The sequence below is a fragment of the Phycodurus eques genome, chromosome 2, assembly GCF_024500275.1.
Source record: "Phycodurus eques isolate BA_2022a chromosome 2, UOR_Pequ_1.1, whole genome shotgun sequence".
Classification (NCBI taxonomy): Eukaryota; Metazoa; Chordata; class Actinopteri; order Syngnathiformes; family Syngnathidae; genus Phycodurus; species Phycodurus eques.
This window is the reverse complement of record NC_084526.1, coordinates 24,411,842-24,437,807: the sequence shown is the minus strand read 5'-3', so window position 1 is coordinate 24,437,807 and position 25,966 is coordinate 24,411,842. Positions and strand designations below refer to the sequence as shown.

At 42.4% G+C, this 25,966-nt stretch overlaps 1 protein-coding gene across 2 annotated transcripts in view; it reads right to left on the bottom strand.

The window, feature by feature from the left end:
• The window catches only part of rhpn2 (rhophilin, Rho GTPase binding protein 2), a 78,074-nt gene extending 52,318 nt beyond the window's left edge, over positions 1–25,756 (bottom strand). For both annotated transcript variants that reach the window (XM_061670025.1, XM_061670026.1), the window contains exons 1-2: positions 25,498–25,756; positions 1–87 (exon numbers count right to left, since the gene is read on the bottom strand). The exon at positions 1–87 is cut by the window's left edge and continues 29 nt beyond it. In XM_061670025.1, the coding sequence (XP_061526009.1) occupies positions 1–87; positions 25,498–25,563 (153 nt within the window). In that variant the 5' untranslated portion in view covers positions 25,564–25,756. The remainder of the gene's footprint in view (positions 88–25,497) is intronic.
• Positions 25,757–25,966: the final 210 nt, after the last annotated feature.

Genomic DNA, 25,966 nt, shown 5'->3' with positions numbered 1-25,966 from the left:
CCTCATCTGCTTGATGATCTGCTGATTCAGACTGGCTCGCTTGTTCTGCAGCTTGCTTCGTCCTGTCTGGGCAAATGGGTTACAACCCTGGTGGACAATAAAGAAAAACAAGTAATACAGTTGACTTGATGTCTTTTGATCTTATAGGACCACCGTACCTTCACCTTCCCTCGTGTCGGAACATGATAAAGTGAGCCAAAACAAACTCAAATTGAAACACTAGATTAAAACCCTAACCCTAGTTTGAAAATCAAATTTGAAACCTGAAATTTAGGCCTTACCCCCATCTTGAAACACTAACTTGAAACCCTAACCCTGGCTCAAACCCTAATTTCAAACCCTAACAAGCCAAAAGTCACAACAATCAAGTTTAAAATTTTAACCCAGGCACAAAACCCTAACTGAGCCCCTAATTTGAAGACCTAACCCTGGCCTGAAGTCACACCTAGAACTCCTGAAAGCACAATCCTACCGTGAAACAATTGGGTGTTAAATTGTAAGCCATAACTGTTCGTCATTCTACTGATAGCTGTTTCTAATATTTTAGTCATCTTATTGACCTTCATGAGAAAACACACACAAGAAGAAAACATATGGTGCACATAAAGACTGTGTGTCATGCTGTATTTTAAGGGTCTGGCCTGAACCACCTATGACATCCTTCCTGCGTTTCAAGGCTGGAAGTCCGATGGTTGCCACCCATTGCTCATAACACACACACACACACACAAACACACGCGCGCACACACACACACACACACACACTCAGAAGAACCCTCAGCGTCATTAACCATTAATGCCAATGTAACTCTTGTTCTAGTGACATCACAGCCTCATTGAGACTCTGTGTGTGTGTGTGTGAGAATAAGGAGTAGTCAATAAAAACAATTCTGTTCCGTGTCTCCATGTTCTGAAGCTATGTTATCAGATTGGAATCACATTCCAAGGTGATGATCCAGGCAGGAAGCAGCAATACAGAATTCAACCGAATAAGTCCGAACTCTGTGCATTTTTTCTTTTTCTTTTGCCTTTTACCCTTGGAAATGATGTCAGAATGCTGAGATGTAACTTAAAGAAATTAACTGAGGACAAGAACAGTTGAGAATACTTAACAGAATCTTATACAATACATAATTCTTGTAAATATGCATAATATGCCCCCCAAGTGGCTGTGACCTAATAAATAATAATAAAATAGTCTACATTGCTGCTTTGATGTCCCTATTATCGCAGTTCAATAGTGGAAGAAGTCCAATTGTGGAAAAGCATAAATAAAATAATTAAATCTTTAAGCGACACGCTGGCCGACTGGTTAGAGCGTCTGCCTCACAGTTCTGAGGACCGGGGTTCAATTCTGCCTGTGTGGAGTTTGCATGTTCTCCCCGTGCCTGCGTGGGTATTCTCCGGGCACTCCCGTTTCCTCCCACATCCCCAAAACATACATGGTCGGTTTATTGAAGTCTCTAAATTGCCCCTAGGTGTGAATGTGAGTGCGAATGGTTGTTTGTTTATGTGTGCCCTTTGATTGGCTGGCAACCAGTTCAGGGTGTACCCCGCCTCCTGCCCGATGATAGCTGGGATAGGCTCCACCACTCCCGCGACCCTTGTGAGGATACCCGGCTCAGAAAACGGATGGATGAATTAAATCTTTACTAATATTTTAAATTTCTGCCTCGAGGCATTAAAAAGTATTACTAAAAGCATATTTGCACCACCCAGAACCATTTGGCCACTGTCTATGTTTACCGCACGGACATTTGTTGCAGATGGACGCACTGTTGGGCCAGTGGAAAAGTAGTAGTAGTTAGCGGTGTTTTTGGTTTGTTTTTTATCTACTAAAATGGTAATCGGTAGCACGCTAATGCTAATGGAAATGCTAATCGTTAAGCAAAGTCTGATTTTGTTGTCTCAAATTCTGTACAGACTTTTCACTCAGAACCAACATATGCAGTTTAAGGATAGAGGCCTAATAAATTAGAATAAAATGCATGTTAGTAGTTTGAAAAAACTACTAATATGCAACAAACAACATTTTTTGAGGGGGGCAGTGATTTCTCGAGTACTCAATGAAATATCTATAGGATAATCAATTATAAAAAGATTAAATAGTGACAGCCCTAAAAACATTGTTAATTTTTTTGTTATTTAGGTTTATAGTTTATATTTTTCAATTAACAAAGTTTAGTCAATGTTTTATTTCAAAGCACACATTTTATTTTTAATAAATTTTTTCCAAAATAAAAAGTCTAATTAAAAAAAAATTTACATTTTTTTTAAGTCAAAAAGTCAATAAAAAAAAAATTGGTCCAAAACTATTTTCTGTTGTTTGATTTTCAAAAGGGCGATATTTGTAACCAAAAAAATGAAGTCAAATTAAAAGAATGTTTTAAGTCAAAATTTTTAAAAACATATTGTTGCTGTTCTGACTGAGAAAAGGAATACAGTAGCTGTCACTATGTGCCCTAGAACAGATTATTTCCACTTCTATTTCTTCCTATAAATCCAAACAAATCGGAAGTCACGAGCCACGTCCCATAATGCACTGTGTTCAGGTTCCACTGTGCTTCAATAATTTTACACTGTAAATCTCCAGACTATTCAACCCAGTGGCACCAGACATGATTAAAAAATGAAAGTCACAGGTCTTTCCTCACCTACAGTACTTTCCTTTAGCAGCTAACAATCATGAAAGCATTCCGATTATTAAGAATGGTCAAAACTCACTGGCTTGTGGGAGGACACCCATTGGGCCACACGAGGAGCATGACCCATCGCTGCTGACACATTCACAAAGTGCAGCCTTTCTCCCAAACAATTAGGGCGCAACACAACGAGCCCAGCCTGTTGTCATAAGCAGTGGCTCATTCAGAGGCTTCATACATACTAGTCCCCCCTGCACAAGTGGGTTGTTCTGTCTTTTCATTCACTTTTTGGGTCCAGGAACCCCTTACTGGGGTTAATTTTCCAAGGACTCCCTCATAATCCTAACGCTAACTAAACATAACTACCATCTGGACCCCGCCAGTGGATATAAAAATTCTACACGCCCCTGTTAAAAATGCCAAGATTTTGTGATGGAAAAAAATTACACCAAGATAAATGGTTTCAAAATTTTCCACAATTAGTCTGACCCATAACCTGTACAACTCAAATGAAAAAAAAATATTATTTTTAGAGAAAGAGTTAAAATAAACAACTGAGATCATTTGTGGCTGTATCCAGAATTGACAAATTACATTCAAACTCATGTTAAATGGGAGTTAGCACACACCTGCCACAATTTAAAGTGCCTCTTATTAACACCAAATAAAGTTCAGATGTTCCAGTAGGCTTTTCCTGGCCTTTTTTTGGGTCACATCTTACTGCATAAACCATGGTCAGCAGAGTTCTCATTGTTCAAATGTATCAGGCAGGAGATGCGCACATAAGAATTGCCAAGACATGAAATACACCATGGAACACAGTGAGAGACTGCCATCATCAAGTGGAGAAAATATGGCAAAACAGTGACAGTACCAAGAACTGGACATCCTTCCAAATTTGATGAAAAGAAAACTGGTCAGGGAGGCTACCAAGAGGCTGACACAAACATTGAAGGAGCTGCAGGAATTTCTGGCAAGTACTAGCTGTTAAGTACTGTACATATGACAACAATCTCCTGTCGTCTTCATATGTCTGGGCTATGCTGTAGAGTGGCACGGGGGGGGGGGCAAAAAACACACACTTCAAATCTCCCAAACACATGAGGGAAAATGTGTTATGGTCGGATGAAACCAAGTATGGTCGGATGAAACCAAGGTTGAACTTTATGGCCATAATTGTAAAAGGTATGATTGATGCAAACACAACACTGACCATCACCATAAGAACACCATCCCATGCATGGTAATGGCAGCATCATGTGTGGGGCTGTGTTTCTTCATCTGGAAATTGGGCCTTAGTCAAGGTGGAGGCAAAATACAAATTGCAATCAGTGTTAGCTAGGGAAGGACCGGTTTTTGAAAACGGTTAAAACGGTTCGGTTCAGTCCACATGTGTTCCGTTTGGTTCATAACACGCGCGGCGACTGTTTTTTTTTTTTTTTTTTTTTTTTTTTCTCTCTCTCTCTCTCTCTCTCATTTACTAAGGAGACTGTCACGCCACAGCACAGTAGCAAGTTAGCCAAGATGGCAGCGGGGACACATAATCTGCGTCATGCCCTCTGGCGAAGAAGAAGCCAATCATATTGCACAGGGCGCGTCACTAGAGATTTTGCATTGGAGAGAACAGACACTTTTCCGAGTCTCTGTCTCTCCAACGGAAGATATCTGGTTCCTCGGCTCGGCTGCTCCATAGCGCGTCCCATCCGACTCATAGCCGACGACACTCCTTCTCCCGCTGAGGCTCACACGACGGGTTTCTCCAAGAAGTACCACAGAAGTGATATAGCTATAATGTTCATACTTGACAGGTGTTTTGTTTAACAGAAACTTTGCTTCACTCAAGGATATGCGATGCTAGAATGTAGCGAGCTAGCATTAAAAAAGTTGGAGGCATAAACACCAACTGTTGTAATTCCGACACCATTTTTTAATAGGAACAAAAGCTGTAATGTTACCATATATTCATATATTTTTGAGAAAAAAATGTAAATGTTATGAGAATAAAATCCCATTTTTTCCCCAAGAAAAAGTATTTTATCGGGCTAAAAAGCAGAATTTAACAAGGGAAGGAAATTATATCTTAATAAGTAAATTTCAAAAATACTACTGTCAGAATATTAGTCCTTTTTTTATGGAAAAGTCGCAATTTTTTTTTTCTCAAAATACAACTTTGTCGAAAAACGAAATTTTCTGTTCTCCAAAAAAGGACTTCGTTCTTCAGAGCTCTAGAATGTGACGAATTTGGGCGCGATTGGCGACTTCATTGTTCAATGGTGCATCTAAAAAAATAAAAGGGGGCACCGGTGCAACCTCGTCGTCGAGGGGGGGAAAAGAATCTTCACATAGTGATGTGTCGGTCTCAAAACAGCCCTTAGATCCTTCGATTCTTTTAAGTAAATGCAAGGTATAACCACCACCCTGCCCCAATTCTCTCTTTCGCACTGGAAACTGCAGAGCGGAGAGGGACATCAATTAAGCAGCACTCGAACAGTGTAGGCATGCATGCACCAATTGGTCATTTTACTGGGTAGAGGGAGGAGGGGTGGCAATTATAAGCAATTACACAACGCACACAAAGAATTGAGAGGAGAGAATTAAGACTAGAAGGATAGACACACTAACATTCGTAAGGAGGGTTAAGTAGTTAAAACGATTAACAGCTGGAAAAGAAGTACAATATGGATATATTTCAATTTCATTGACAATTCAAAGTCACACTATTGAGTCTGCAAGAAACATATCTCCTATAGTGCTTGCTCCACAAATAACCTTCACAGGCTGTCCACCCATCAGCGCAATGGGAAGAAAAAAGGCAGGCAATGGAACCTTACATTCATGAATGGAGGTGCCAGTGTTTCTACTGGAGCTGTTGCTGCTGATGTTGCATACGGTGCAATAAACATCCATCCATCCATTTTCCGTACCGCTTATCCTTACTAGGATCGCGGACGTGCTGGTGCACATCCCAGCTATCTTTGGGCGAGAGGCGGGGTACACCTTAAACTGGTCGCCAGCCAGTCGCACCTAAGGGCAATTTAGAGTCTTCAATTAACCTACCATGTCTGTTTTTGAGACGTGGGAGGAAACTAGGCTTCATACGATCAGGATTTTTGGGGCCGATCAGCGAGTTTAAAAAAAAAAAAACGATAACTGATCCGATCACAAGATGGAGCAATGTGTATTTAAATGACTTGTTCATTTGCTGTATATACCTGTGTACTGTATGTTCAAAAATATTCGTCAGGTCATGTATTCTAATCAGTCAGGTCAAACCAACATTACAACATGACAGAAATAATGGGTGCTAACTTACTGTAATTAAATCACTTTATTGTAATTAAATTACTTCACACACACCGAAACATTAGAGCATGATTCAGCAGAACGCTGGCATGTTTAGGTACAACCATTAGTGCTGGCACTAGCTTGCGAGGCTGCAGAACGTTTTGTTGCCTGCTTGCCGTACCGTATTAAAAGTACGTGAATATACCTCAACCAATCCTTGAACGAACATAGTCTCCTGAGCACCGGTGACCGCTATGATACAATCACTTATCGTGATAGTTTTGGGGAAAATATATCATCCTCAAAATCTGTTATTGTGACAGGCTCAGGTGAGTGGCCTAGGCCTATCAGATTTAGAGTGGAAATAACTGCTGATGATAAGATGAAACGAACGATTGACAACTTCTTCGTGAAGAATGTTAACAGGGTTGGAAATGGGTCATGTAACCTTTTAGCCAATGAGGCTAAACAGTATAAAAATCTCCTACCCACATTTATGTGTAGTTAGCCACAACATCATGTGTGTTTATGTTTCTAAACCTTTAGCCACACTTAGCCAGTCCTTGTCATTGGAAAGCCAATAAGCTTTTTACGATGTGGGCTCAACTAAAATTACCTAGTCATCAAATAGGACAAGGATTGAACGATTTGGGAAAATACTCTAATTGTGAACTTTTTTTGTTTACAAATATTGCAATTGCGATTTTTGGGAGCAAGTTTATCTTCAGCATTACTCTCTAAATGCAAGAAATAAATCATTCTATAGTATCACCAACACGACATTGGATATAGCCAACAAATAAGTCTTTCCTGCAGGCCAGTCATAAATCGGCTTTACATGATCAGGATTTTTGGGGCTGTGTCGAATTAAATGACTTGTTCATCTACTGTATATACTTGTAAACTTAATTGCTCAAAAAAAATTATATTTACAATAAATAATGTATTTATTATGCCAGTGAGGCATAGTGACAGACAGAACAAATAAATGCTCTTCTATTAGATGGCAGGAAGTACATACAGTAATTAATGTATCCAGTTTTTGTGACATTTTGTTGTGTTGTTTGTTTGTTGGTGTGCCGTTAGATTTTCCAATTGTAAAATATGTGCCTTGGCTCCATAAAGGTTTATAATAAAAAAAAATAAAAAAAAAAATAAAAAAATTTAAAAAAAAAATCACTGCTCAAGTCAGGTCATGTGTTCTAATCAGTCAGGTCAAACCAACATTACAACATGACAGAAATAATGGGTCCTAACTTACTGTTATTAAATTCTTTATTGTAATTAAATTACTTCACACACACCGAAACTTTAGAGCATGATTCGACAGAACGCCCGCATGTTGGCTTACAACCGTTAGTGCCAGCACTAGCTTGCTAGGCTATATGACATTTTGTTGCCTGCTTGCGAGCCGTATCATATTAAAAGTATGTGACCATATCTCAAGCAATTCTTGAATTAAAGTCCTCTCCGAGCACCGGTGACCACCAACACACGTTTTTCCCCATTTTGTTCTTATAATACACACAGCGCGATCAATTGTTGTTGTCGTGGCCATGCTAACGAGTGTATCCGATCGCGTTTGAGTTGATAAGGTGATCAAGTGTGTACCCCGCCTCTCGCCCGAAGATAGCTGGGATAGGCTCCAGCATGCCCACGACCGTAGTGAGGATAAGCGGAACGGAAGATGAATGAACGTTTTGGTGGTCAGATATTTGCACTACTACGTCAAAAGACACGCAACAAGGCTAAAAATAAACTAACTTTTGGATTAAAATATACCGTACACGATGGCGATGCAGAGTAAATGTCATTTGCGGAGCCGATCGGCGAATTATGACATTAAAGCCGATGAGCTTAAAATGCTAATTATCGGCCGATACCGATCAGGCCAATCAGATCGGTGTAAAGTCTAGTCATAAATGTTGTCATGAAGTCATACGATTAACAAATCTTTATTTTAATATTGAATTATAAAAAGAAAGACCTTTAATATAATATCATGATGCTCTTGCCAGTAGCAGTAGCACTGCTTGTCAGTGTCAGCAGAGTAAAGAGATAAAGTGGAGCGTGACACGAGTGACACTTTTCATCGCCAAGATATGAATATAAAAGTGGGTGAAATGGTAAACTATATGAAAGGTGTATTCATTTTATCATCAATTACAGTAAAAGTGGTTAGATGATTCACATAATATAACAAATCACTAAAAAGGATCTTAAGGACTTTATCTAGCTCAGGAAATAGGAGAATTCTCAAATTCAAACTTTTTAGTTCAAGATAAACATCCATTCATCCATCCATTTTCTACCGCTTATCTGAGGTCGGGTCGTGAGGGCAGTAGCTTTAGCAGGGAATCCCAGACTTCCCTCTACCCAGCCACTTCATCCAGCTCTTCCGGGGGGATCCAGAGGCGTTCCCAGGCCAGCTGAAAGACGTAGTCTCTCCAGCGTGTCCTGGGTCGTCCCCGGGGTCTCCTCCCGGTGGGACGTGCCCGGAACACCTCACCAGGGAGGCATCCCAGCCACCTCATCTGGCTCCTCTCAATGTGGAGGAGCGGAGGCTCTACTCTGAGATCCTACCGGCTGACCCTCACCCTATCTCGAAGGGAGAGCCCGGACACCCTGCGGAGGAAACTCATTTCGGCCGCTTGTAACCGGTATCTTATTCTTTCGGTCACGACCCACAGCTCGTGACCATAGGTGAGGGTAGGAACATAGATTGACTGGTAAATTGAGAGCTTCGCCTTTCATCTTAGCTCCTTCTTTACCACAACGGACCGATACAAAGTCCGCATCACTGCAGACTCTGCATCGATCCGCCTGTCGATCTCCTGTTCCATTCTTCCCTCACTTGTGAACAAGACCACAAGATACTCTGGTCCCCCTTCTTAAAAAGGGGGACCACCACCACAGTTTGGCAATCCAGAGGCACTGTCCCCGATGTCCACGCGATGTTGCAGAGGCGTGTCAACCAGTACAACCCCACAAAATCCAGAGCCTTTAGGAACTCCGGGCGAATCTCATCCACCCCCAGGGCCTTTCCACTGAGGAGCTTTTTAACCACCTCGGTGACCTCAACCCCAGAGATTGGAGAGCCCGCCTCAGAGAACCCAGACTCTGCTTCCTCATGGGAAGGCGTGTCGGTGGATTTGAGGAGGTCTTCGAAGTATTCTCTCCACCGACTCACAACGTCCCGAGTCGAGGTCAGCAGCGCCCCATCCCCACTATACATAGTGTTGATGGTGCACTGCTTCCTCCTCCCGAAACACCAGATGGTGGACCAGAATTTCCTCGAAGTCGTCCTGAAATCTTTCTTCATAGCCGCACCGAACTCCTCCCATACCAGAGTTTTTGCTTCAGCGACCACCAAAGCTGCATTCCGCTTGGCCAGCCGGTACCCATCAGCTGCCTCAGGAGTCCCACAGGACAAAAAGGCCCGATAGGACTCCTTCTTCAGCTTGACGGCATCCCTCGGCGTTGGTGTCCACCAACGGGTTCGGGGATTGCCGCCACGACAGGCACCGACCACCTTACGGCCACAGCTCCGGTCGGTCGCCTCAGCAATGGAGGCACGGAACATGGTCCACTCGAAACTCCTCCTGACAGGGGATTCTGCCAGACGTTCCCAACAGACCCTCACAATACGTTTGATCCTGTCACGTCGGACCGGCATCTTCCCCCACCACCGGAGCCAACTCACCACCAGGTGGTGATCAGTTGACAGCTCCGCCCCTCTCTTCACCCGAGTGTCCAAGACATGTGTCCGCAAGTCCGATGACACGACCACAAAGTCGATCATCGAACTGCGACTTAGGGTGTCAAGATAAACATTAATATTCTAAATCTTTGGTGGTAAATATTACAAGGCCAACTTAAGATGTAACAAATTTCAAAAGTAGGAAAAAGTGGTCTAAATTACATAGCTCACCTTTTGTCAAAATGTAACTAAAGTACAATACCAGTTAATATGGATGTTTGGGGGTCGGGGCGAGTACCTTGTGCCCCCAAATGACTCGCTATGCCCCTGGGCCGAGCCAGCACCGGAGCCGTTCGCCATGACAACCAACCCGTGATTAGTGGCTAGTGCATTGATGAAGAAGGCAGCCGGCTAGCTGAGAGAACAACACTTCAAACATACGTCGCGGTAACATGCTTCAATTTGGCGCCAAGCAGCGGCATCGGGTCTTCTCTTCCCTGACGTACCGCTACCCCGCAGCTGGGAAAGCCGGAGAGCCTGTCTGCTTACCTCGCAGGGGCTGGACGGCGGATTGAAGCATTTCACGAAGCGGGGTAAATAATTAAACCACTAATACCGTTCATACGGGTCCAAATGAGCGTGCATGCTTCAACTCTTCTCAGGCAGGGTTTTTGACGCAGGTGATTTTGATTTGCCGGCGTGGCTAATGTGGGCAGTATTCGCATCACCACGGTTTCAAATAGCCATTGGCGAGGTGGCGAATGGGCAGCGCGAACACTGGTTAAATTAAGGCCTGATTCATCCAAAAGTCCTAATCAACGCTCTGACACAGAGCACTTTAAGCACCAACAATAAGTTACCCGTCTTATGGACTTGTGCTTAAAAAAAATAACTATATGTTGAACAGATTGTTAGTTAATCAATTACCAGACAATATTGCCGAAAAACAAAGGCAGCTAAAAACTCGTCAAAAATTTAGGTGCACCTAACTTTTCAGCTGAAAAAAATTTTGTGCACACCAGTGCAACCTGGGCAAAAAGTTAGTCTAGGGTCCTGTTTCTATAATAATATACCTTTTGTTCTTATAAAAATATAAAGAACTGACTTTAGTCTTGCAGAGATGTCAGATTTATGATACATCGCCATCATATTAGAGTTTTTAGTTGGCTCCACAGTATAGTAGGGAGAAGAAGTTGCTTTAGTATGTCCAAATATGTACTACAGGTATACACTTTTTAAAAGGAAACAACCAAATTATTTTGCGGAGCCCCAAGCTACAGATCGCGGACCACTGGTAATCCGAGGACCCCAGTTTGAGAACCAATGCACTAAGGCCTTTTTTTGCCGAATGTTTTGACACCTTGTTGGGTTGTTCGTTCATTTCCCACAAGAATTAGTGTGAGAAATAAGATGTATGTGTTGCATTGGGGCCGCCCCAGCAGTACACGTGTTGTCAATTTGAGGTTCTGGCTGCCGGGCGGCAGTGGGCCAGCTGCTGTGACGTCAGCGGGAGGAGAAAGCTGACGATTTGGCTTTTTCTTTGTGCCATCTTTCCGAGAGGAACCGCAGTAACTCCCTGCAGTCAAAAGGTCCAAAGCCAGCACAAAGCTTGTGAATCATTAAGAACGTGTGCGAGCAAAGGCCGTATGGGTTGGGTTTAAAGTTTGACCAGAAATGTCTCCAAATCTTTTTTTGAAGAAGAAGAAAGTAAAGTGACAACACAACTGTGCAGGTTTTCATCAAATATTGAGCACATTTTCTGCAACCAAAGATGAAACTGCGTTTGCATGCTGAGACACTGAAATGAAGTGCCAAAGAATGAAATGTATTAGTAGCTATATTTTATCTATATTGCTCAAATAAAAATATATTTAAATACATTTTGCATATTTAAAAATGTGGATGATATTGTAAAATTCTATATAAATGTAAATATAATTATTTATGTAGACTTTGAACCTTTTATACCTATATACAATGAATTTCTTATTGAATAGTTTGTTTTTATTTAATATAATATTTTCTGTATTTTGTATTTAAAAATGAATATATATTATACACACACTCACACACACTAGGGCCCGAACGATTAATTCACCAGCCGATTTAATCGGCCAATTTTAGCCCTTTTAAAAACAATCATAATTGGCAGGATTTTTGACGATTTTTGTCCCCCCCATTTTTTTTAAAATATATGAATTTTTAAGTATACATTATCACATTACAACACGAGGTAGATGCTGAATGGTGTCTGAGTAGTGCAGAATGATGCCAACTACTTGGAGCTGTGACGTCAGGTCATTCAATCCTCAATCCTCAGCCGAGCGGTGCTTTCTGACAGGTAAGTTTATAAGTTATAACGACCTTTTGAAAAACCATTGACCCAACAAGTGCATGCCCCACCAAAAATTATTAACATTACTGCCTGTCTTCAGCAGTTTTACTAAGTTTTAAAATACTATAATGTGACTAAAATTGGAGGTCAAGAATCGATTAGAACCTGGATTAACGTCACAGTTATCCCGGAATCATTCATATTTTAAAATGTTGGTTCGCATTTTCCATGCAGAGTCTGCCAGCCTTAAGAAGAACTCGTCAGAAACCACTGAAGAAGAAAACACAAAGTGTTTTTGCGAAGACGATCGAAAGTGTGGCTTAAAATTAAAATATAAATAAAATAAATGACAAATCGGTTCAGTGTCACACTTGCAATAAGATTATATTGTGCAAAAGAAGTTGCACAATTAACACGATCATTACATGGTTTAGAAGCAACAGAGTGCCTGTCTGTGACGTGCGCGGTCCAGCTCGGCGGCTTGGCACAGCACCAAAGTCAGAATCATTGAGGTAAAACAATAAAAAATACAAATGCCAGCATTGAGACAGCGAACAAGTTAAACTACACCTAAAAATGTTGGACAATCAACTGAAATTTAAATAACCAACTAGCACTAACAAAGCTATCTTGTGAAAGTGTAACCTACCCCAGTGAAAATAAAATACATAGCATTGTAATTCAAGTTCATGGGTTTCATATTAATGTTGGCTTACTGGTTCATAATAACCATGTGAGAAAATCCCATTCAAGCTAAAAAGTGAGATGTCAGCGAGATGCCCACAGTGTCTGAAATACAAAAGAACATCTCAATTCTTCACCATTTTGAAGCCTGTTTTCACATACAGTACATTACTTTGTGATTCTTTTATTCATTCAAATCTGTCTCTTAAGGTTTATCAGGGATGTCAAACTAATTTTTGTCACAGGCCACATTGTAGTTTTGGTTCCCTTCAGTGGGCCGTTATACTGTGAAACCAAATGTTTGGCTCATGTACTGTATATGTACACTATATTGCCAATGGTATTTACTCACCTGCCTTGACTCACATATGAATTTAAGCGACATCCAATTCCTAATCCATAGAGTTCAATATGATGTCACTCCAACCTTTGCATCTATAACAGCTTCAACCTTCTGGGAAGGCTGTCCACAAGGTTTAGGATTGCCATTGTAGGAATTTTTGACAATCCTTTCAGAAGTGCATTTGTGAGGTCACACACTGATGTTGGATGAGAAGAGCTTGCACTCAATCTCCGCTCTAATTCATCCTCAAGGTGTTTTATTGGGTTAAGCTAACTTTGTGCAGGCCAGTCAAGTTCACCCACACCAGACTCTCTCATACATGTTTTTATGGACCCTGCTTTGTGCACTTGTGCACAGTTATGTTGGAAGAGGAACAGGCCAGCTCCAAACTGTTCCCACAAAGTTGGGGGCATGGAATTGTCCAAAATCTCTTGGTATGGTTAAGCATTCAGGGTTCCTTTCACTGGAACCAAGGGGCCAAGCACAGCTCCTGAAAAACAACCCCACACCATAATCCCCCTCCACCAAACATTACGCTTGGTACAATGCAGTCAGACAAGTACCGTTCTCCTGGCAACCGCCAAACTCAGACTCGTCCATTAAATTGCCAGATGGAGAAGCGTGATTCGTCACTCCAGAGAACGCGTCTCCACTGCTCTAGAGTCCAGAAGCAGCATGCGTTACACACCACTGCATTTGACGCTTTGCATTGCACTTGCTGTATGGCTTGGATGCAGCTGTTCGGCAACAGAAATGCATTCCATGAAGCTCTCTGTGCATTGTTCCTGAGTTAATCTGAAGGCCACAGTTTGGAGGTCTGTAGCGATTGACTACAGAAAGTTGGCGACCTCTTCACATTATGCACCTCAGCAAACGACCTCGCTCCGTCGGTTTACGTGGCCCACCACTTCGTGGCGGAGTAGCTGTCTTTCCAAAACGCTTCCACGTTGATACAATACAGCTGACAGTCGACTGTGGAATATTTCAGAGCTGGACTTGTTGCACAGGTGGCATCCTATCACAGTTCAACACTGGAATTCACCGAGCTCCTGAGAGCGACCCATTCTTTCACAAATGTTTGTAAAAACTAGAAGGTGCAATTCCTGGAGAAATTGCGTGTGAACGCTGTTTTGTTGAAAATGTCAATGGGAATTATTTGGGTGTAAAATGTGGAATTGTGTGTAATGTGAAAATGTTGCGGCTTAGATGAGTAATAGCACGTCGAAGTTGGAACGGAGTGAATCGGATGTTAAATGGTGAAGGCCGTCAAAAAACGCGGCGGAATAATACAAATAAAGATGGAAAGATGAAAATAAAGGTAGAATAACATGAATGCTTCAGCATTCACACAACTAGGGGTGTCCTGAGCCGATCTTTGAAACCGGTCTGATGAAAGCAAAGAAACAAGGATCGGATCGGGCCGGACCTAAACACCCCGATTTTAACCACTCTTATACAAGCAGTCCATTCTAGCTCTGCTCCAGCACTTCTATCCAGCAGCGCCCGGGCGGCATTCAGAGCCCACGTTATCACAACAACAGGTTGCTAAGGTGCTAACATAGTAGCAAGGAGTAAAGTGAATCTTGCTTGCTTTATTGACACTCCAGTTGAAGTTCACTGTAAAACTAAACAGGCATAAAAAAATAATTACACTTACTGAATGTTTGAATACATCACAGACTTAGTTTCTTTCTTCATTTTTTTAATCACAAAAATTGCTAGTTTAAATCTAACAATGAATGGGGGAAAAAATGAAATTAGCCATAATTGGCTGATTTTCGACTACAGTTTCAGTCAATCCGCAGCACCCCACCCCCCTCCCGTTTGACAATGGGCAAATAAATGTTTGAAACAAATCTAGCTTTTTCTTAACTATTTATGTTGTACAGTTTATAACTTTATTTCAATAGTACAAATAAATGTTGTCTTTTCTTTTAAGCCAACCTGTTTTTATTTGTTTGTTATGGCCATTGTTGCCTCCAGAGAAAGCCTGCCAATCATCTGGAGAGATCCAAAAATCTCACTATGTATTTTATTATTGAGTTGAAATATCTCAATTTCCTTTTTACTTCAGTACATTTATAAGTGTGCACTTTTGTACTTTTACTTAAGTAAGGGAGTGGCTTCAGTACTTTCAGTTTTACCAGAGCTGTTTTTTTGCAAAGTATCAGTACTTTTACTTAATTACTGAATACCAGTACTTTTGACATCTCTGATATAGTGTATGTATGTATATATATATATATATATATATATATAAATATCTATATGTGCATTTACATTATATAGGCTTACTTATTTTTACTGTGGATCATTAGATGCAGAATTACCCATTTTTATTTTATTTAAAAGAAAATATATATATATGGTGTATGTTTTTATGTCATTATGTTTTACATTTTATTTATAGTTTAAAATGCATATGTATATATTCATAAATCTAATAGTTTAATAGTTAAGTTGTATGTAATTTATTATTGTGTTTTTTTTATTCATTCATTTTCCACACCGCTTATCCTCATTAACATGCAAACTCCACACAGGGGAGGCCAGATTTTATATTTTCATAGCCAACTTTCTCAGTTTTTACTTGGTCGCCATATTGACCATAACAAGGCATTCACACGTGTGTGTGTGTGTGCATTTTTGTGCGTGTGCGCATCCGTACGTGCTCCACTAAAGGAGGTAATGACAGTGGTGCCAGGCTGCACTCTCGCGCAGACACAGGATATGCCGTGAGAGCCTCAATCCAGACGTCGTTCCGAAGGGGATTGACAGACACAAAAGGGAAATGTTGGGATGGAGTAAGGCTGTCACAACACTCACATGGCAACAGTGGGAAAACAGCAAAGAATCCACAACTTCTAGTAAAGCCCGTGAGACCCAGTTAGGCCTGTCACGATTAGGACGATTTATTTGCCATATAACTATCACAATAATATAAGTTTTTTTTTATGCTTCTGAAATCATGAAAAATAAGGCCCCCCCTTTGAGCCGCAGGACTGTGTTGTTGGTCTGCTGAAGGTGAGTCCTTTACCTGACAATCAAATAACTTCGCTGTAGTCAACTACCGTATTTTCACAACCATAGGGCGCACCGTATTAAAAGGCACAGTCTCAGTTAAGGGGTCTATTTCTGTATTTAACACATACATAAGGCGCACCGTATTATTGGGCGCAGGCATGGTAAAACATACGCTAGCTTAAAACATACGCAAGCTTAAAACATACGGTAGCCTTCATGCACGCTAAAACAATGTTTTTAAAAAGGCAGCGGGAGCAAAACCGAGTTCGGTTGTACTTTATTGAAGTATTTAACAATGTACTCACGTTATTTTTTTATCAATCCTCATCCACAAATCCATCAAAGTCTTCATCTTCTATATCCAAAATGAACTGGTGGGCAAGTTCTCCAACAAACACGGCAGGTTCCCTCTCGTCATTGTCAGAGTCAGTCTCGTTGCCGTGCGGCTCCTCATAAATGATGCCAGCTTTTGCGAAAGCTCGGACAACAGTCAAAGCAGATACCTTAGCCCAAGCATCCACAATCCAGTCACATATGGTGGCATAACTCGTTTGTTGTTGCCTCCCAGTCTGAGTTGCACTTGGTTTTTCACAGCGGCTGTGAGATGGGCGCGCATGCAGTCACAGATCAACAGATCAACAGAGACAGTGACGCGTGGAAAAAAAACATCCGGTCTCTTTACGTACACCTCACTCAGCCACTCTCATTTTCTCCTCGTCCATCCGGCCCTTTTGATTGGCCTTAACGACGACTTCGGCTGGAAACTTTTGTTTAGGCAGCATCTTCCTCTTAAAAATCACCGTAGGTGGCAGTTTCTGTCCATTACCATGGCAACCAAGCACAATAGTAAAAGCCGACTTCCCGTGCCCCGCTGTGTGTATCGCTACCGTGGTGGTCACCTTCTTCTCTACAGTGTGGTTCACCGCGATGTCGAAAGTGAGCGAAAGGGAGCGGCACTTCATCCATGTTGGTGATGTGGTTGGGCTGGATGTGTTTGTGGGCAATTTTTTTACAGTTGTAGGAGTGGAAGAGGGCCAGCTTTTCCTTGTAATCCGCCGGAAATTGCTGCGCCACGGTAGTCCTTGCCCGGATGGATAGATGGCGCCGTTTCATAAAACGAAAGCACCAAGACGGACCTCCTTTTAAAATGTTCGATTTTCAATTCTTCTGCAAGCGTTATTGTTCTCAATCGAATGGTGACTGTAGAGACGCTTCTCCCGGCTGTTCTTTGCTCATTAATCCATTACTTGAGTTGGTCTTCCAACTCGGGCCACCTTGCGTTGTTTCCACGGAAACTCAGCTTTGTCTTCTTGACTTGGCGAAGCTCGTTTTCCTGCTTCCTCCACTTCCGAACCATGGATTCGTTGATCTTGAATTCTTTCGCGGCTGCTCGATTCCCATGTTCCTCCGCGTAACTGACAGCTTGCAGTTTAAACTATGCTTCGTAAGCGTGTCTCCTCGTAGGTGCCATTTTCTGAGGTCCTTAGCCAAATCGATGTTGTTTTGCACAATGCACATACCGGCGCTAGATACCTACAGGGGGGCGTGACTTTAGCATCGTCCTTCACGCTCACCCTTCCCCCTTTACGTCCGCATGCTTTAGTCAGTTATGTCCGCCTTTCCTCTATATAAGCAGCGTGTCGGCAGGAAATGCTCCCAGTCAGTCAAGCGGAGCGCTCATCACACAACAACATTTATAGATTTTGGAACTCGGTGCACACATAATGTGCACCGCATTATAAGGCGCCCCGTCTATTTTGGAGAAAAAGACTTTTAAGTGCGCCTTATGGTCGTGAAAATACAGTACTGGCTAAATAACGTGTGCCACTGGGGTTAAGCTTAATAAACAGTGAACTGTTAGTCCCCAATTAACACACAACAACTCGGAGCGACGCGCTGGCATTTTAAACGCTACTTGACAATAATGTGACTCAAGTAAAAGTAATCCTCCAAAAAATTACTTAAGAGTAAAAAGTACACATTGAAATCATTACTCAAGTACTGAGTAAATAGTGAGTAACCGCTGATTATTTTTTTTACCACAGCATGAACAGCAATACAATAAAAATAACAAAATAAAATGTTAATGCGCAAATTCTGACGTTGCTGTGCATCTGTCTGTGCAGAGTCAAAACTACAAAAAAGCATCTGCAATTTACTGCAAGGTGTTTTCTCAAGTTATAAGTGGGCTGAAATATCCCCGTTTGTGCAGACAGCGCCAGAAAAGAAATACTACAATACATGAAAGCTGTTGTTTTCGTTTGTCTAAATGTAAACACGACGAGTAGCACGCCGTTGCCTTCATGGTAACGATGACCTTTCCAACATAACCGCCACGTAAGCACGACAATCATCCGGGCTGCCCAGGAAGCCCAATAGAAGACATTGTGTGAGGTCATGTGACTTTCTTTTGTCGTTTGATTAGTGAACTAGACTTTTTTATGGTCTTGGTCTTGTCAACCTATGACGACAGCGACCCCCCCCTCCCCCACCCCGACCTCCTCTCGGTTAAAACTTATCGGATCTGTACAATTCACGTAAAATACTGTTTAGAAATCAATAAATCTTGTTTATTCATCGTGATTTCAATATCAATCAAAATAATCGTGATCATTACTTTTTCCATAATCACACAACCTTACTGTGGAGTATTGGATGGAGCCAACATCGATCAGCCGGCGTTCCATGAGCCCACTAGCGGCTAATGACACAACTGTCCAACTCACCAGCGGCTCACTGTGTGAGCCGTGTCCTGGCTTCGCACAACAATGACAATTTATCAAGTCCGGAAAAAACTATCGTGTCTATTTTATTCATCAAAGGGTAAGTCAATTTAGTTATTATTGTGACAGGCCTAGAACCAGTCCCAGACCATCTTCGAGTCACACACCAATCACAATCATTAGAAAGTATGAGCATCAATATCGCACTGGTAATACTGGGCTTGTACTGTATTTACTTCGTACTGGATCAATATCAAATCTTGCACTATCACACACAAATGGTGTGCTAATGCATCCACCTTAATTATCCAAATACAGTATATCACTCTCAGAATCATATCAGTAAAAGTGGCCTTGTATTTATTTGGTATGAAAATTATATCTCTTCTAACAGTCTCCCTTACCACTCACATTTTCCTTAATTTAAAATGTCAGTATTTGTAAGGTATCAGTGAGCCTTACATTTATTTAGTACCGGAAAAAATTTAAATCTTGTACAGATGCATCAACCAAAATTCTTTAAAAATACCACCATTGGTACCACATCGGCGATAATGACCCTGTATTTACTAAGATGGCGCCTACCAGTGTGGTCGGCTCGGTAACGCGCTCTCTAGTATTGTTTTTGTGTTTTTTGTCCGTCTTTGGAGACCTTACACGACTCACTTACACAAGGGAAGACCTGCTAACCATCAAGGAGGCTACTCCGGACTTTCTGTCACCAACTTTCGCAAATCCGCTCATTTTTTATTTTTTTTTAACTCACCGGAGCGGCGTCCACGGTTTTCGTCGCATGGAGATGGAAGCGGCGGCACAGAGGGAAACGGGTCGGCATTCAGGTGAAACTCCGCAAGAGAGGACACAGATTGGCGTTCCCGTCGATCCACCTCGTGAATGTATGCTCCCCACCCAACAAAATGGACGAGCTTCATCTTCTGTTAAAGACCAGTAAAGACTTCGGACGTTCCGCGGCCATGTGCTTCACGGAGACCTGGCTTTGCGACGCTGTACCCGATGGCGCCGTTATGCTTCCCGGTTTCCACATTCATCGAGCGGACCGCGACATGGAATCATCGGAGAAAACAAAGGGCGGCGGGATATGCCTCTATATCAACGAAAAATGGTGTACGGACGTCACGGTGCTCAGCACACACTGCAGCCCGCATTTGGAGTTCTTATTCTTAAACTGTAAACCATTCTACTCGCCACGTGAGTTCGCATCGTTCATCCTGGCTGCAGCCTACATTCCGCCTCAAGCTAACACGAACGCCGCACAAGTCAACGAAATTGGAAAAAAAACACCCGGACTCACCCCTCATTATTCTCGGAGACTTTAACAAAGCTAAACTCAACCACAAACTCCCTAAATACAAGCAGCACATCGACTGTCCTACCAGGGAAAATAATACTTTAGACCACTGCTACACTACGGTAAAAAACGCATACCGTGCTATTCCTCGTGCAGCCCTGGGCTCGTCTGATCACTGCTTAATTCACTTAATACCGACATACAGGCAAGAACAATGCGCAAAGCCTACAGTGAAAAAGTGGACAAATGAAGCCAAGATGGAACTTCAAAGTTGTTTAGACTGCACAGACTGGAGTGTCTTTGAAAATTCAGCTGGCAGCCTGGATGAATATACGGACACTGTCACATCCTATATCAGTTTCTGTGAAGAGGTTTGTGTACCAACAAAATCTTTTCGCACATTCAGCAACAACAAGCCGTGGTTCACTGCTAAACTTAAGCAGTTTCACCAAGCTAAGGAGGGCGCATATCAGAGCGGGGACAGGGCCCTGTATAATCGAGCTAGAAACCAGCTGACTCAAGAAATTCTTCTTTTCCTTTCTGCTTGTCCCGTTAGGGGTCGCCACAGCGCGTCATCCTTTTCCATGTAAGCCTATCTCCTGCATCCTCCTCTCGAACACCAACTGCCATCATGTCTTCCCTCACGACATCCATCAACCTTCTCTTTGGTCTTCCTCTATCTCTCTTGGCTGGCAGCTCCAACCTCATCATCCTTCTTCCAATATACTCACTATTTCTCCTCTGGACCTGTCCAAACCATTGAAGTCTGCGCTCTCTAACTTTGTCTCCAAAACATCGAACCTTGGCTGTCCCTCTGATGAGCTCATTTCTAATTTTATCCAACCTGGTCACTCCAAGAGCGAACCTCAACATCTTCGTTTCCGCCACCTCCAGCTCTGCTTCCTGTTGTCTCTTCAGTGCCACTGTCTCTAATCCATACATCATGGCTGGCCTCACTACTGTTTTATAAACTTTGCCCTTCATCCGAGCAGAGACTCTTCTGTCACATAACACACCTGACTAAAGAAATTAACATTGCAAAAAGAAACTATGCAGCAATGTTGGAAAAACAGTTTAGCGCAAACGACTCTAAATCCAATCGCTGACTAATTACAAGCGACGATCCCCCCAAGCTGAGAACAGTAGCACACTAGCCAGCGACTTGAATACCTTCTACTGCAGATTTGAAAAGGACAGTTTCACTCCACACACCCACCCGGCCGCACCCGTGACCACAACCACACCCCTGACTTCTGCGTTAACCATTCATGAACAGGATGTGAGACGCATCTTCAAACAACAAAAGATTAACAAAGCAGCAGGCCCGGACCATTTGTCCCCATTCTGCCTCAAAGTCTGCGCGGACCAGCTCGCTCCAGTCTTCACTCAGATCTTCAATAGATCTCTGGAACTGTGCGAAGTTCCATCCTGTTTTAAATGCTCCACCATCATTCCAGTCCCCAAGAAACCTGCAATCTCGGGTCTGAATGACTACAGGCCTGTCGCTTTGACATCTGTGTCGTGAAGTCCTTTGAACGTCTCGTGCTGGACCACCTCAAGAGTGTCACAGGTCCCCTGCTGGACCCCCTGCAGTTTGCCTACCAAGCGAACAGGTCTGCGGATGATGCAGTCAACATGGGACTGCACTTCATCCTAGAACACCTCGACAGTGCAGGGACCTACGCGAGGATCCTGTTCGTGGACTTCAGCTCAGCGTTTAACACCATCATCCCTGAACTCCTTTCATCCAAGCTTCTCCAGCTCAGCGTCTCACCTGCCATCTGCCAGTGGATTTACAGATTTCTGACGGGCAGGACACAGCAGGTCAGGCTGGGGGAGGCCACCTCATCCACACGCAGCATCAGCACTGGGGCGCCCCAAGGTTGTGTCCTCTCTCCGCTGCTCTTCTCTCTCTACACGAACGACTGCACCTCAGCGAACCCGACTGTCAAATTCCTGAAGTTTGCAGATGACACAGTCATCAGCCTCATCAAGGACGGTGACGAGTCTGCATATCGACAGGAAGTGGAGCGGCTGGAGCTGTGGTGCGGCCGACACAACCTGGAGCTGAACACGCTCAAGACTGTAGAGATGATCGTGGACTTCAGGAGGCATCCTTTGCCACAACTGCCCCTCACGTTGTCCAGCTGCCTTGTGTCAACCGTCGAGACCTTCAAGTTCCTGGGAATTACAATCTCTCAGGACCTGAAGTGGGCGACCAACATCAACTCCGTCCTCAAAAAGGCCCAGCAGAGGATGTACTTCCTGCGGCTTCTGAGAAAGCACGGCCTGCCACCGGAGCTGCTGAGACAGTTCTACACAGCGGTAATCGAATCAGTCCTGTGTTCTTCCATCACAGTCTGGTTCGGTGCTGCTACAAAAAAGGACAAACTCCGACTGCAACGGACAATCAAAACTGCTGAAAGGATTGTCGGTACCCCCCTATCCACCATTGAGGACTTGCACGCTGCCAGAACTAAGACAAGGGCGTGCAGAATCCTCTCGGACCCTCCACACTCCGGTCACCAGTTCTTCCAGCTCCTTCCCTCAGGTAGGCGCTACCGATCAATGCAAACTAGAACTAGTAGACGTTCCAACAGCTTCTTCCCTCTTGAGATCAACTTCTTAAACACCTAACCTATAATTCCATTATAACAAGCTGGCAATTATTTATTTTTTTGACTGAGTTCGTTGTCACATTTCTGTGGGGCCAATTATGTATTACTCGTGCACTCACTGTAGTTGTCTTGCCATGCTGCACTATTTGCATACACTGGCCACTCATGCCAGAGTAGCATCTGCTCCATTTGCACACTCTTTGAGGAGTATCTGTAACATTTGCACAACCAACATTGTCCCAGATTATCGCACTACTCGTCACTTTAAACCGTATACACTCCTTGAAGTCTCAGCACCCCTTGCACAATGGTCATTGCACCGGTCTATTGCAATATTAGTCATTCGAACTGCTCTAAGTGCTAGAGGACTCTGCATCTTTTTGCACAATTGTTTTTTGTCAATGTCTTTGTCTCCAAAGTGTTTTGTAAATTGACTGTCTGTTGTACTAGAGCGGCTCCAACTACCGGAGACAAATTCCTTCTGTGTTTTGGACATACTTGGCAAATAAAGATGATTTTGATTCTGCTTTACTTGCCATCAGACTGATACCAAATTATGCAGTGTCACACACTATGACGCAGATGCATCCAACATGATTATAAACAAATACCAATATCTGTATAACATGAGCAATACTGGGCTTGGATTTACATGGCATCAGATTAACACCAACTTTTTCAGTATCACACAAAACTAGACTGTGGACACATCCACCTCAATCATTTAAAAAAATATCAGCATCAATATTGGATGAGAAATACCGTCCTTGTATTTCAAATATCAAATCAAGTTCAAATCTAGCAGTATTGCACACCACTGGTGTATGATTGTATTCATTTTAAATATGGTACGACCAGATTTGTATCAGCTATACTAAACTTATGTTTACTTGGTATCGAATCGATGCCAAATCGTTCAGTGAATGCATCCACCCTGATTATTGAAAAATATGAGTCTCTGAATATGAGCTCTGCAATACTGACCCTGTATTTACTTGGTAAGCGATCAATATAAAATCTTGCAGTACCGAGCCGTACACTGTTTGCCAGAGCAGTATGACAAAGTATCCCTGACAAAACAACACAACACAAGCTGTCTTGAAGATAACAAAATGTCACGTTTGTTTAGCTCATCCTGTGTTATCCACAACAGCACCTTGCCTTTTGTGTAATCAAAAGGTTCAAAGGTTACAGCTTCCTAAAATATCAACAATGGCCCAAAACAGCACTGATATAGGCCTTTATTTTGAAATCCACAATTTGCTCTGTAGTGGATCTCATTAGATTGTGCATTTAAAAAAGTACCCTCCACAAAATCTGTTCATTAGCAAGCTGTTGTCAGACAGATTGGAGAACCATTTTCCGATCAGTGGCCATTTTAGATTTCATAGTCCTCCCAGGGGCGGCCATACAAAATGTATACAACAAAACTGTATGATGCAACTGTAGAGCGATATGTAAACATAAAGGTTAGGCCATCAGTAGGTACCATATACCGTATATTTTTTTTAAAATTAATTTTATTACTTTTCCAGTTTTTTGTTCGGGCATCTCTTCATTCCTGATCCCCTCTGTTTTTTGTTTTTTTACAGTTTTGAACCTTTATTTCCAAATTTCCTTCACTGAAACCTTCTTTTATGCTTCCCTTTCTGACCTCTTTCCTGGCTTCCTTTCCCTAAGACCTACTTTTTATTCATGCATCCTTATACATTTCCTTCATTCCTTTACTGAAACCCACTTTTCAGGTTACTTTCCTTCATTCATTCATTCCATCCTTTGGTCACACTATGTTTTATATTCATGTATCCACACAACCTTATTTCCTTTGCTTAAACCTCACTGCCTTTCTTCTCTCCATCTCACCTGTTTATAGTCATGCATCCTTACTTCAGTTGCTCAAACCTGCTTTTCTGCCTCTCAACCTTCCTTTCACCTAAAACCTGCTTTTTATTTTCAAACATTTAGTTCCTGTCCTATACTGCTTTCAAATCCCAATTCTTTGTTCGTAACTCGAATTGTAATTAAACAAGTTAACTAAAAAGTGTATACCTACTTTTGGCCCATCCTATATATTCTTAAAATGTGTATGTTTAATGTTTATAAAATTTCATGGATGCTTTATTTTCTTCTACGATTGTGCAGTGGGCCGGATTGAACACTCTGGCAGATCCACGCACCATATGTTTCCCACCACTGATTTACAATTTGTGGACAGTATATTATATGGGGCAAATATTCTTTTAGAATAATCTCCACCAAGATTTAAGTGGAATTTCCATCTACTTCCCGTTTCCTGCCAATAACATCATGCATCTTATCGGTCAGTGCAGCTCAGTGAGCCCACCCTCCAAACACCCATTCTATTCTTGAAGCAGTGCAATACACAGACACCTGACGCTGACATTGCATTGGTTTCTCTTGAAGCCCATGATGCCGATGATAACCACTAACGACTTTCTTTGTGCTATTTACTGTATTTGTTTTAACCCTTTGCAAACAATGATTCATCCTTCCACAAACAGAACGTAACTATTCACTGAATTCTGGCTCTACATTCAGCTCTAAAAAGCTACTTTTGACCATTTTCTTGGCTTGAACGAGATGTGTTCAAGTCCCAGCTTGACGTTCAAGGTCCCTGAACGCACCGCGTCACACGAGTCCTACAGCGAACGTCTCTATAAAGCTTTAATTTTTTTATACAGAAACTTATTTGTTGTAATCAAACAAGCATTTTAAACCAACGAAAGCAGCGCGGGGGTTGGGGGGGGGCGAAACATTTTTGTTTAAAAAAAAAAAACGACAGAAAAGAAAAAGCGCATAGGGAGAAAACTCACCTTTCTGAAGTACTTGCCGTCTCCTCGACCTTCCTTGAGGCCGTTTGGCAAAAGCGCGTCTGTCATGTTGGGAAAAAGGTCAATCCACTTTATAGAAGTGTGAAGCGGTACTAGTCTGGTGCTGCTTTTTCAACAGGTGAGTATCCACTAAAAGTGTTAGCGTGAGAAAGAAAGACTCGCCTCTCAAACACACACTCACAGGACATAGCTATCGTAAGTCCCGCCCACTGGTGACGTCAGAACCAAGATGCCGTAAAACCGCATCTACAATTGGATATTTTCGCCTTCTGGCAAGAAACTCTTGAATCAAAATGACCATTGGCAAGACACGGCCTAGTAAGTAAAGTAATGGCTAGAGAGCGAAATCGTCTTTAAAGTTCACGACAAACACGCGCATGCGCCACTCAAAGTAGGTCAAGCCCAAAAACAAACTCCGCAGAAACAATTGTAAATAAATTCCTGTGCTGTT